The sequence below is a fragment of the Haliotis asinina genome, chromosome 2, assembly GCF_037392515.1.
Source record: "Haliotis asinina isolate JCU_RB_2024 chromosome 2, JCU_Hal_asi_v2, whole genome shotgun sequence".
NCBI classification, from domain to species: Eukaryota; Metazoa; Mollusca; class Gastropoda; order Lepetellida; family Haliotidae; genus Haliotis; species Haliotis asinina.
Window position 1 is genome coordinate 98,004,454 of NC_090281.1, and position 12,093 is coordinate 98,016,546.

Sequence of the window (12,093 nt, forward strand, 5' to 3'; positions counted from 1 at the left end):
GTGGTGTTTTAAAACAAGTTTCACATGTTGGCAACAGAGAACACCAGGGGACATTCCTTACTTGTGCCTGATTGCCAACATGTGCACCTCTTTTTAAAATACTACTGATGAAGCTATGAGATAACTTGTAGTGCCATATTCAACCAGAATTGATATTACAGGTATACTTATGAGAGGCAGTCAATGTGTTGAAGTGAAGTAACTGTGTACTATGAAGTGTTCTTATGGGGTGAATTCGAGCTTTGCATTAACCATGGTAAGTGAACATGGTAAAACTCCTGTGACTATCTGTCTCCCACAGGGCAAGACAAGTGAGGCCCTTGCTAAACTGTTGTCCCTCCAGGCATCAGAGGCTGTCCTGGTCGACCTGGACAAAGAGGGCAATGTCATCCACGAGGAGACCATAGAGGTGGATCTTCTACACAGGGGAGACTATCTCAAGGTAAGCTTTTTCATGGTACGAGAGTGGTTGTTTAGCCTACCAGGTACTGGTTAATGTGTTCCTCGTGGTACGAGAGTGGTTGTTTAGCCTACCAGGTACTGGTTAAAGTGGTCCTCATGGTACGAGGGTGTTTGGGTAGTCTACTGGTTAAAGTGTTTTTTCATGGTATGAGGGTGGTTGGGTAGTTTACTGGTTACAGCGTTCCTCACGGTACGAGGGTGTTTGGGTAGTCTACTGGTTAAAGTGTTTTTTCATGGTACGAGGGTGTTTGGGTAGTCTACTGGTTAAAGTGTTTTTTCATGGTATGAGGGTGGTTGGGTAGTTTACTGGTTACAGCTTTCCTCACGGTACGAGGGTGTTTGGGTAGTCTACTGTTTAAAGTGTTTTTTCATGGTACGAGGGTGGTTGGGTAGTTTGCTGGTTACAGCATTCCTCAGGGTACAAGGGTGGTTGGGTAGTTTACTGGTTACAGCGTTCCTCAAGGTACAAGGGTGTTTGGGTAGTCTACTGGTTAAAGTGTTTTTTCATGGTACAAGGGTGGTTGGGTAGTCTACTGGTTAAAGTGTTTTTTCATGGTACAAGGGTGTTTGGGTAGTCTACTGGTTAAAGTGTTTTTTCATGGTACAAGGGTGGTTGGGTAGTCTACTGTTTAAAGTGTTTTTTCATGGAACGAGGGTGTTTGGGAAGTCTACTGGTTAAAATGTTCCTCATGGTACAAGGGTGTTTGGGAAGTCTACTGGTTAAAGTGTTCCTCATGATCATAATCATAAACACTTTGATTTAACATCCACGTGAATCTTGTTTATGGTGTCCCTCCTCTCCTGTGATGTCACTACGATATTGCTAAAGGCAGCATGAAACTATGCTCACTCACTCATTAAGGTGCAAAGGTAAATGAGTGGGTATGTTTTCATTTGATACAACATTCAAACATTATTGATATTTCTCCAACTTTTCTCTGCATATGAACACCCTTCCTTTACTTCCAGATTACTAGTTTGGACAAATTGTGACATAAATGTTTTATGAACTTATTATGTAAAGAACTTTGTACCTGGGGACAGATGAAATCAAGAGGACAGTATACTGTCTGCTTTGTACATTGTTTCCTTTCTCCAACTAATAATCACCATTACTGTCTTCAAACTCCCCATTCATGACTACTCCTTTACAATATTTTTTTGTTTATCATCATACCATGTTTAAGCCTGTATTATAAGCCTATGGTAATATGTCCTGGGAGTCAACCTGTTTATGTTTAAACCACTGAACCTTGATACTGTGACTTTGTAGGTGGTTCCTGGTGAGAAGATCCCAGTAGATGCCCGAGTGGTGCAGGGCTCTTCTACATGTGATGAATCTCTCATCACAGGCGAGAGCATGCCTGTACCCAAGTCTGTAGGTGAGGGATTCTAGAGATAAAACATGGAGTCACTTTTTGCTTTTATAACACACATTATTACACTCAGTATGTTTCTTGTTTTGTCAGGAGCCTGACACAGGACTGAGTGGAGGTTTCCACGTAGAAAATGTACGAAGTTCTTCACACTACGGTGGTCCCCTCATTGTATTATTTAGCAAATTATGTTTATATCATTATTTTGAGTTTAGAGTAGACATTTGAACATATTGAGTGTATGGTGTCACATTGTTTTCAGGGAACTCTGTGATTGGTGGATCAATCAATCAACATGGAATGTTGATTATCGAGGCCACCCATGTTGGGGCAGACACCACCCTCTCACAGATTGTCAAACTGGTGGAGGAAGCACAGACATCCAAGGTACAATATTTCTCCTTCCTGTATCACTACAGTGTGTCTTCTTCTTATTGCAGATTATTTTCTTTCTTGTCCACTATTTGTCAATGAACATTTTGTAAACCCAATATTTTGAAGTTTTGGCTTAGTGGTGATTTGATTACTGCCTTGCAGGCCCCAATACAGAACCTAGCAGATAAGATAGCCGGGTACTTCGTCCCCATTGTGTGCACCCTGTCTACCGTCACACTAGTCTGCTGGGTCATCATCGGATATGTGGATGTCAGAAACATAGATCCACAGTTTATGGTGAGTTCCCAGGCTGGAATCATGGCATCATATCTCTACACTGATATGTTTATAGGTCATGCAAGTCATCTCAACAATAGATTTGGCCAGTGTTCTGTGATGTCATTCAAGTGTCTTCCAGAATGTCACTATTTTTTAAATAAAGGGCAGGGTACAAATTGTGCCATTGTTAAGTATTAAATGTTTGGTGGATTATGAATGGTGATGTTGCATGAATCATGCCTGTTGATTCTTCATGATAATTTTGCAGGAGGATGGTCCCGTATTGAGAAGTGAGGTGATATTCCAAAAAGCATTCCAGTATGCTATCACAGTACTCAGTATAGCGTGCCCCTGTGCCCTGGGTCTGGCCACGCCCACTGCAGTGATGGTAGGGACAGGTGTCGGTGCCACAAACGGTATCCTTATCAAGGGAGGCGAGCCACTGGAGACAACACACAAGGTACACTTTACAAACCATAGGACACATTTTGTAGGAATCCGAATCATTCATTACCCAACTGGTGATGATTGTCTTGTGTGTTTATTTTTTAATTTAGTATTTTGGGGGAGGGAAGTTAGGTTACTTTGACGATCAGAATTATTTTGATCCTGAACAAATACAGTAGTTGTGGATCATGTGATATCTTATCACAGAACATACGTCACATTTGCATGAATGTTTCCAAGATTCCCAATTTATATGCTCTCATTTGGCAAATACATTATTTTGATCCAATTTTGTATGTTTTGTTGTTATTTTGCTATTAAATCAGAGTTATGATAAGATAATGGTGCAACCTCCAGCAAATTCCATTGGATTAACTCTCTTCAGGTTAAGTGTGTCGTGTTTGACAAGACTGGAACAATCACAAAGGGTGTGCCTGAGGTTGCCCGAGTTTCCCTGTTTGTAAAGGAGAATGTCTGCTCATTTGTCAAGCTCCTAGCTATTGCCGGGACAGCAGAAAACAGCAGCGAGCATCCCATAGCTGCAGCCATTGTCAAATACGCTAAAAAGGTAAGATCCATGTCAGAAACATGAAATACGAGATCGTGGTCATAACCCAAAGGTCAAGGAATTAATTACTTAGGATGTCTCTGACTATCATAATGTCTGAGCAACCCCAAGTGCCCAAGGACTACTTTTGTTCTCTAGGATACTAAACAATTCCTACCCACCAAAAATGTCTGTCTTGTACCAAACATTCTCCAATTCTTACCAGATTTGGAGCACTCATACTCTATTTGGCTGTCTTGTATACAAATATTCATAGCCTCAAAGAAAGCTGGATGTTGTGTGCACACTGTTTAGTTAGTTTTTAATTACACCCACACATTGTGTGATATGATTGAAGTGCTCTCTTTTGTAAAGTGTGATTTTGAATATGCAAATTAGGGTTCAGATCTAATATGTTTCATCAGTTATTCGTTTCAAGCTCTTGCTGATAGCATTTCGGCTGTATGTTACTGATTGATTCCGGAGATGGACTTGGTTTTCACACTTCAGTAACTTCTTGTGAATGGGTTCTGTGTGTACAGAATCACGACAGAATGGAGACACGGTAAACAAGATGACCCATGATGATTTCTGCCATGATATGACTCTATTGTTCAGTATGAGTGTATTGTGTATTTTACAGACTTTGGCCACAGAGGCGCTGGGGAAGGTAACAGATTTCCAAGCGGTGCCAGGATGTGGCCTCAAGTGTAAAGTGTCTCAGACAGAGACTTTGCTCAACAACATTGACTTGGCTGGTGTCAACAACCGCAAGAACCAGTTTGGAAGCATGCGCATCAAGATAGACAGTGTGTCTGAGGGGAGCGGTGATAGTTTGTCACTCCAGATAGAGAGTGAGTAGTATCAAAAGTGCTGATTAGATGCAGAATGTTGACACTAACATGAAACAGGATGTATTTAAGATACATACTTAAAGAACAAAAAACTCAATTTTTTTTTTACTCTCTTAACCATTACATATGAAAGACCTGTGGTTAGTCTTAAGCAGAACACCATGTTTTTTCTTAAAAACGCATGGTTTATTAATACAAAGTGATTAAAACTCATCTGCTTCACTCTCACTCACAAATGAAACCACAAACAAATTACGTAGCTCTCTCGCCAGAGTACTGCAGTGACCTCATGTGAGGAAGGATTTTCAATTAGATATATATAAAATATGTAAAATTAAAGTTTGTCAATTTACTGATTTCTCGATGTCAACAAAGACATGCGGAATCGCTAGGTTTTCATCAAATGTTTCCAGGTGTCGGGTGATGGTGTCACCATGCACAGATTTCCATGGGACCCCACAGTTTGTGTTAAATATTCTGTTTGTGAGTGTGAAACGAGCGTTGTGGAAGCCTGTACATATTAAATCGGGTGGTTGGACACCTACCTCGCTTCCAAGATAGAAGATGCTATTTAGATTTGTTTCATCGAGTAAAAGCATCAAAACTACTTACTACTAAGTGGTAAATGATTCATAACCAAAACGATTTTGCATGACACAATTTGTTACATGACAATCTCTTCCTCAAAAGCTATCGAGGTTGTGGTCGAAGTGACAATAATATTGTGTGTAGTAAGAGTGAGATTGTTATGTTGTAACCGGTCTCATGTAAAATCCTCTTGTCTATCTATCAGATACATATTTGACTACCAGTAGAAAGTAGTTTAGATTTTGTAACACAGTGAAAACAGTCCGAAATAGCATTTATTCTCAGACTGGCGGATGTTCACGACTGGGTAAAATCGTGGCATCGCGAAAGTTGATTTGAGAATCAATTAGATAATGGTTTGTTTCCATCAGATTAAATGACTAAAACTACTTCCTACTTTTAGTTAAATATGTTTTTGAATCATGATCAAAAAGATTTTGCCAGACACTGCTTGTAACAACGATTTGTAGTCATTATGACAAGCGATTTTGACAGAATCTTCTATGAAAACAAAATGTTACTCAGAAAATAAGCAAAGCGGGTTACAGAATTTATTGGCAGTAGATTGTGAAAACATAAAGCTTTCATTTTTCAAAACAGTTTTCACGTTTGCAGGTTTAGACAAACTTATAAGTAAGATAATCTACCCCCTGAAATACTACAGCAGCTCACATTGGTATACCTCACATTCCGTTGTGGCGGTGGGCCCCTCTGATTGGTTGAAATTATGTTCTACCAGCGTTCATTTATAAGGATGTCAGTAAATGATTTATGTATTTGTTTTTCTAATGGTTTAAACCAAGATTGACAAATCAGATGTTGTGTTTTAACTTTTGTGGAGGAGTTTAGAACCTGCAACTGACTCATCAGATTTTTTGATCTGAATGATGCAATGTTAGTATATTGTATCCAGACAGTAAATCCTGTGATGGTATTGTGTTCAGATGCGATGCTGATGGGCGCTGCTTCCTCCAGTACATATGAAGTCCTTATTGGGAACCGTGAGTGGATGAACAGGAATGGCCTGCTCGTGAGTGATGCCATGGACAGTGTTATGACAGAGCATGAGAACCAGGGACACACAGCAGTACTCTGTGCCATCGATGGTAGGTCACTCCTGCTAGCAATCAGGATGTATGCAAAAGGTTCACTTTCATCTATCCACAAATTAACAGACACAGTCAACATCATGCTCTCTGTCATGTGTCATGTTTACGTTAATTTCCCTTCCAAATGTGACAATGTGAATACTTTATTTACAAAACTGAAGGGAAGCACAATATTTTGACAGCAAGCAAAGACCACATTGTGCAGAATCACAAGCATGACACTGAAAAGCATGATGTGCAGGCACCCATATCAAACTTTCCAGATTAGACATCAAAGCATTATTGACCAAAGCCTGTTCGTCTCATATTTATGTCTTTTCGGGATGATATGATGCCATTTTTGGATGCAAGGACTGCTGTTTTGTATGCTCAGCAACCATTCTTGTGTGCTATCGTAGCTGAGTTTGGTTTCCAATGCAAATGATTAGTTGTCCATTACACAGCGTTTGCTTTGGTTTTAGGGGATATTGTTACAGTTTTGTAAGTTTATTTTCCTATTTTGGTGATTTTTGTTCTGTTTTAGTGTATATGAGTTCATTCTTGATGATTTGTTCACCATTTGTATGGTAGACCTGTGTATATGAACTGGTCACTAGGTGTGGTACCTGTGTATATGCATCTGTTACTAGGTGTGGTAACTGCAATGTTGGCGGTTGCTGATACAGTCAAGTCTGAAGCTCACCTGGCTGTACATTGTCTGAAGGAGTTAGGCCTGCAGGTAATACTCCTGACAGGTGACAACCAGAAGACAGCCAGGGCCATTGCTAAGCAGGTCAGTCTCTGTAAGAATGTATCTGTCTGGTTTACAAATTCACTAATGTTATTGTTTAAGCTGGATTCTGGAATCAATTGTTCTCTGGATCAAATTAATTATTAGAATTTTGTTTAATGGTTTACTTGTTTTGTGTTACAGTGTTTCAAAATTCTGAATGAATAGACTTGCAACAGATAATATCAAATAAGAATTCAGTGCTTTGAAACACTATGTATATGCTGTATTTCATCAAGAGATTTTCATTATTCATCATCTTCATTCATTATGATAAACATACGCTACCTGGATACACTCCCTATAAAACATTTTGTCAAATATTGTTAACCCAGCTGGAGAATAAATGAAACATATTGTTTTCATCAAGAGTTCATTAGAGATCTTCTCTGATAATAGCAACCCATGTTTCAATGATCCTTCAGTATCAGGTGAAACATGAAATATAGACGCTTTGGTAATGCTTATAACTTTGATATTAATATATCTCTCTGTTTCAATTGTTACAACAATTATTGACTGGCAGAGGTTATTATTACTCTGTTCAGAGTTCTATATTACCGGTAATATGTTAGTTAATGGCCATTGTCAGTGTGAAGTGATTGCAACAGCACCTAAGACAAAGACTTGATGGCAAGTAGGTCTATGGTATTGATGATATTGGAGATTTGATACACTTGATGACTGACATTGGACCAATGTTCACTTTGACAGGTTGGAATAAGACGGGTGTTTGCTGAGGTGTTGCCATCACACAAGGTGAAGAAGGTGAAAATGTTGCAGAAGGCAGGAATGAAAGTTGCGATGGTTGGTGATGGTGTCAATGACTCACCCGCTTTGGCTCAAGCAAATGTTGGCATCGCCATCGGTACCGGCACCGATGTGGCAGTGGAAGCAGCAGACATTGTCCTCATCAAGGTCAGTGTCGTGGCATTAACAGCCTGTAGTAAATAATGATTTTGATAATTTCTGACAATCAGTAGAAAACAGAATTCTGTGTTATTGTTCTTTTATTGTTCTTACATTCACCTTCAAACAAGATTTTTGTTGATGGGATAATTCAGAATATGGATCATGTCTGTACAGAGTTCTATTTAGAGGGAAATGATTTTGCTCAACAGTTTATAAGCACTTATGGTTTCAGGAGTGATGGATTTTGAAATCCTTCTTTGCATGTATTGATTCTTCTTTATTGTATAGAGATAAGTTGAAAATGTGTTTATCATTCACCATTAGTACAGTATTATATTTTTGAATGTCTCCTTAACCATTATGATTGAAGTGTTTGGGGTGTGTCTGTACATATTGGCTAGGTGTAAAAAAGCTAAAGATAAGACAGTGCAAAATATCCTGTCAGTGGTAAGATTGTATATGATCTTCTGTGATCTATGAACCTGCATGATCGTCATGTCCACAGAATGATCTGCTGGATGTGTACTATGCCATCAAGTTGTCCAGGATGACTGTCAGACGTATCCGACTCAACTTTCTCTCTGCCTCTGTTTACAACATCATTGGTATTCCTATTGCAGCAGGTAGGTCTGTTTCACTTGTCACACAAGACTCTGTGGTATTGGCAAAGCATATCTGAGCAGTAATTCAGTAGTTTCTAGGAGTGCCAAGACAGGGTAGAATAGGTCCACAGTACCTTGTGTTTGTCTCAAATGGCCATGACAGGGTAGAATAGGTTCGCTCTACCTCCAGTTTGTCTGAACTGACCATGGCAGGGTAGAACACATCCACTTTACCTTATGTTTGATTCAAATGGCCATGATAATGTAGAATAAGTCCATCCTACCTTGTGGTTGTCTCAAATGGCCATCTCAGGGTAGAATAGGTCCATCCTACCTTGTGTTTGTCTCAGATGGCCATGACAGGGTAGAATAAGTCCATCCTACCTTGTGGTTGTCTCAAATGAACATGACAGGGTAGAATAGGTCCACTGTACCTTGTGTTTGTCTCAAAAGGACATGACAGGTTTAGAATAGGTTCGCTCTACCTCCAGTTTGTCTGAACTGACCATGGCAGGGTAGAACACATCCACTTTACCTTATGTTTGTCTCAAATGGCCACGATAATGTAGAATAAGTCCATCCTACCTTGTGGTTGTCTCAAATGGCCATCTCAGGGTAGAATAGGTCCATCCTACCTTGTGGTTGACTCAAATGGCCATGATAATGTAGAATAAGTCCATCCTACCTTGTGGTTGTCTCAAATGGCCATCTCAGGGTAGAATAGGTCCATCCTACCTTGTGGTTGTCTCAAATGGCCATGAAAATGTAGAATAAGTCCATCCTACCTTGTGGTTGTCTCAGATGGCAATGACAGGGTAGAATAGGTTCACCCTACCTCCAGTTTGTCTGAACTGACCATGGCAGGGTAGAACACATCCACTTTACCTTATGTTTGTCTCAAATGGCCATGATAATGTAGAATAAGTCCATCCTGCCTTGTGTTTGTCTCAAATGGCCATAGCAGGGTAGAATAGGTCCACAGTACCTTGTGTTTGTCTCAAATGGCCATGACAGGGTAGAATAGGTTCGCTCTACCTCCAGTTTGTCTGAACTGACCATGGCAGGGTAGAACACATCCACTTTACCTTATGTTTGATTCAAATGGCCATGATAATGTAGAATAAGTCCATCCTACCTTGTGGTTGTCTCAAATGGCCATCTCAGGGTAGAATAGGTCCATCCTACCTTGTGTTTGTCTCAGATGGCCATGACAGGGTAGAATAAGTCCATCCTACCTTGTGGTTGTCTCAAATGAACATGACAGGGTAGAATAGGTCCACTGTACCTTGTGTTTGTCTCAAAAGGACATGACAGGTTTAGAATAGGTTCGCTCTACCTCCAGTTTGTCTGAACTGACCATGGCAGGGTAGAACACATCCACTTTACCTTATGTTTGTCTCAAATGGCCACGATAATGTAGAATAAGTCCATCCTACCTTGTGGTTGTCTCAAATGGCCATCTCAGGGTAGAATAGGTCCATCCTACCTTGTGGTTGACTCAAATGGCCATGATAATGTAGAATAAGTCCATCCTACCTTGTGGTTGTCTCAAATGGCCATCTCAGGGTAGAATAGGTCCATCCTACCTTGTGGTTGTCTCAAATGGCCATGAAAATGTAGAATAAGTCCATCCTACCTTGTGGTTGTCTCAGATGGCAATGACAGGGTAGAATAGGTTCACCCTACCTCCAGTTTGTCTGAACTGACCATGGCAGGGTAGAACACATCCACTTTACCTTATGTTTGTCTCAAATGGCCATGATAATGTAGAATAAGTCCATCCTACCTTGTGGTTGTCTCAAATGGCCATCTCAGGGTAGAATAGGTCCATCCTACCTTGTGTTTGTCTCAGATGGCCATGACAGGGTAGAATAAGTCCATCCTACCTTGTGTTTGTCTCAGATGGCCATGATAATGTACAATAAGTCCATCCTACCTTGTGGTTGATCAAATGGCCATCTCAGGGTAGAATAGGTCCATCCTACCTTGTGTTTGTCTCAGATGGCCATGACAGGGTAGAATAGGTTCACCCTACCTCCAGTTTGTCTCAGATGGCCATGACAGGGTAGAATAGGTTCACCCTACCATCAGTTTGTCTGAACTGACCATGGCAGGGTAGAACACATCCACTTTACCTTATGTTTGTCTCAAATGGCCATGATAATGTAGAATAAGTCCATCCTACCTTGTGGTTGTCTCAAATGGACATGACAGGTTTAGAATAAGTCCATCCTACCTTGTGTTTGTCTCAGATGGCCATGACAGGGTAGAATAAGTCCATCCTACCTTGTGGTTGTCTCAAATGGCCATCTCAGGGTAGAATAGGTCCATCCTACCTTGTGTTTGTCTCAGATGGCCATGACAGGGTAGAATAGGTTCACCCTACCTCCAGTTTGTCTGAACTGACCATGGCAGGGTAGAACACATCCACTTTACCTTATGTTTGTCTCAAATGGCCATGATAATGTAGAATAAGTCCATCCTGCCTTGTGTTTGTCTCAAATGGCCATAGCAGGGTAGAATAGGTCCACTGTACCTTATGGTTGTCTCAAATGGCCATGATAATGTAGAATAAGTCCATCCTGCCTTGTGTTTGTCTCAAATGGCCATAGCAGGGTAGAATAGGTCCATCCTACCTTGTGGTTGTCTCAAGTGTCCATGACAAGGTACAACAATCCCTCCTGGATTCCGCGGCAAATTTTCAAGAATTCCGCGGCACATTTCAGCAAATTCTGCACCCCATTTTTCAATATTCTGCAAAACATTCTGCAGTTAAAACATTTTGGAAAAACAACAAAAACATTATACAGACCTTCATAGTTTAATTCTCAAACACATATATAATGTTACGTCGACAGTACACATCACATCTTGACTAAGCACCCACACCTTTTTCTGTGTTTGAGAATTAAACACTGGCTGAAAGTTATTTCTCTCCTCTCATTTGTAACTTAGATGCAGACCAACAGCTTCCTGTTTCAAACAAATGACAATTTTATATTTAAACTAAATCTGAAATAATTTCAATTTTCAAAATGATCGATTTTGAGAACGTAATTGCAGTGTTCATCTAATATTATTTGAAAGATGCCCCAGACTTGCTTTTGTTAATAAAGTATCTTTAATCATGAATATTTTGAAAATGTTCTCACAGTAAATATGTGCAGCCGATCCTACGATTATCTCTACTTTTCATTTCGGCTGTCAGTCCGTTTTCACTCAGTTTTTTAAATAAGCAATTTCCGTGACAGAAAACTCATTTTCTGCTTACTAGACATTTTTCAGCATGGAAAGGTAAATTCCACGATTTTTCTGCAACTGTGGAATCCAGGAGGAACTGGTAGAAATTTTATTAGATCTACTGTTCCTCATGTTTGTCTTAAGTGACCATGACAAGGTAGAATAAGCCCCAAGTGCTTAATACCTAATGCTTTTTAACTAATGAGAAGACTGTTTTTCAGACTCTTTGGAGTATTTTAATTGCTTCACAATTTCGCTTCTTCATGCTATCTGTATTTGTATTTCAGGCATGTTTGTACCACTGGGTCTGTCTCTGAAACCATGGATGGCATCGGCTGCCATGGCGATGTCATCAGTATCAGTTGTCAGTGCATCCCTGCTACTCAAACTGTGAGAATTTTTAAGTTTATCGTAACCTCAAAATTTCTTTTGTTCTCACTACTGACGGCTCACAAATACATTTAGGCTGTATCATGTTCAACCTCATCAAAATGACGCCTAATACTCCAAGTAATGATATGTAAATTTAAGTG

General features: G+C 40.0%; 1 protein-coding gene across 6 annotated transcripts in view; it reads left to right on the top strand.

Annotated features, from left to right (window-relative positions):
- Window positions 1-12,093, top strand: part of LOC137274664 (copper-transporting ATPase 1-like) — a 53,964-nt gene that overhangs the window by 37,415 nt on the left and 4,456 nt on the right. For all 6 annotated transcript variants that reach the window (XM_067807990.1, XM_067807988.1, XM_067807987.1 and 3 more), the window contains 12 exons: window positions 302-442; window positions 1,736-1,844; window positions 2,101-2,225; window positions 2,376-2,510; window positions 2,761-2,952; window positions 3,325-3,507; window positions 4,130-4,340; window positions 5,873-6,034; window positions 6,667-6,809; window positions 7,521-7,724; window positions 8,224-8,341; window positions 11,848-11,950. In XM_067807990.1, coding sequence (XP_067664091.1) covers window positions 302-442; window positions 1,736-1,844; window positions 2,101-2,225; window positions 2,376-2,510; window positions 2,761-2,952; window positions 3,325-3,507; window positions 4,130-4,340; window positions 5,873-6,034; window positions 6,667-6,809; window positions 7,521-7,724; window positions 8,224-8,341; window positions 11,848-11,950 — 1,826 coding nt within the window. The remainder of the gene's footprint in view (window positions 1-301; window positions 443-1,735; window positions 1,845-2,100; window positions 2,226-2,375; window positions 2,511-2,760; window positions 2,953-3,324; window positions 3,508-4,129; window positions 4,341-5,872; window positions 6,035-6,666; window positions 6,810-7,520; window positions 7,725-8,223; window positions 8,342-11,847; window positions 11,951-12,093) is intronic.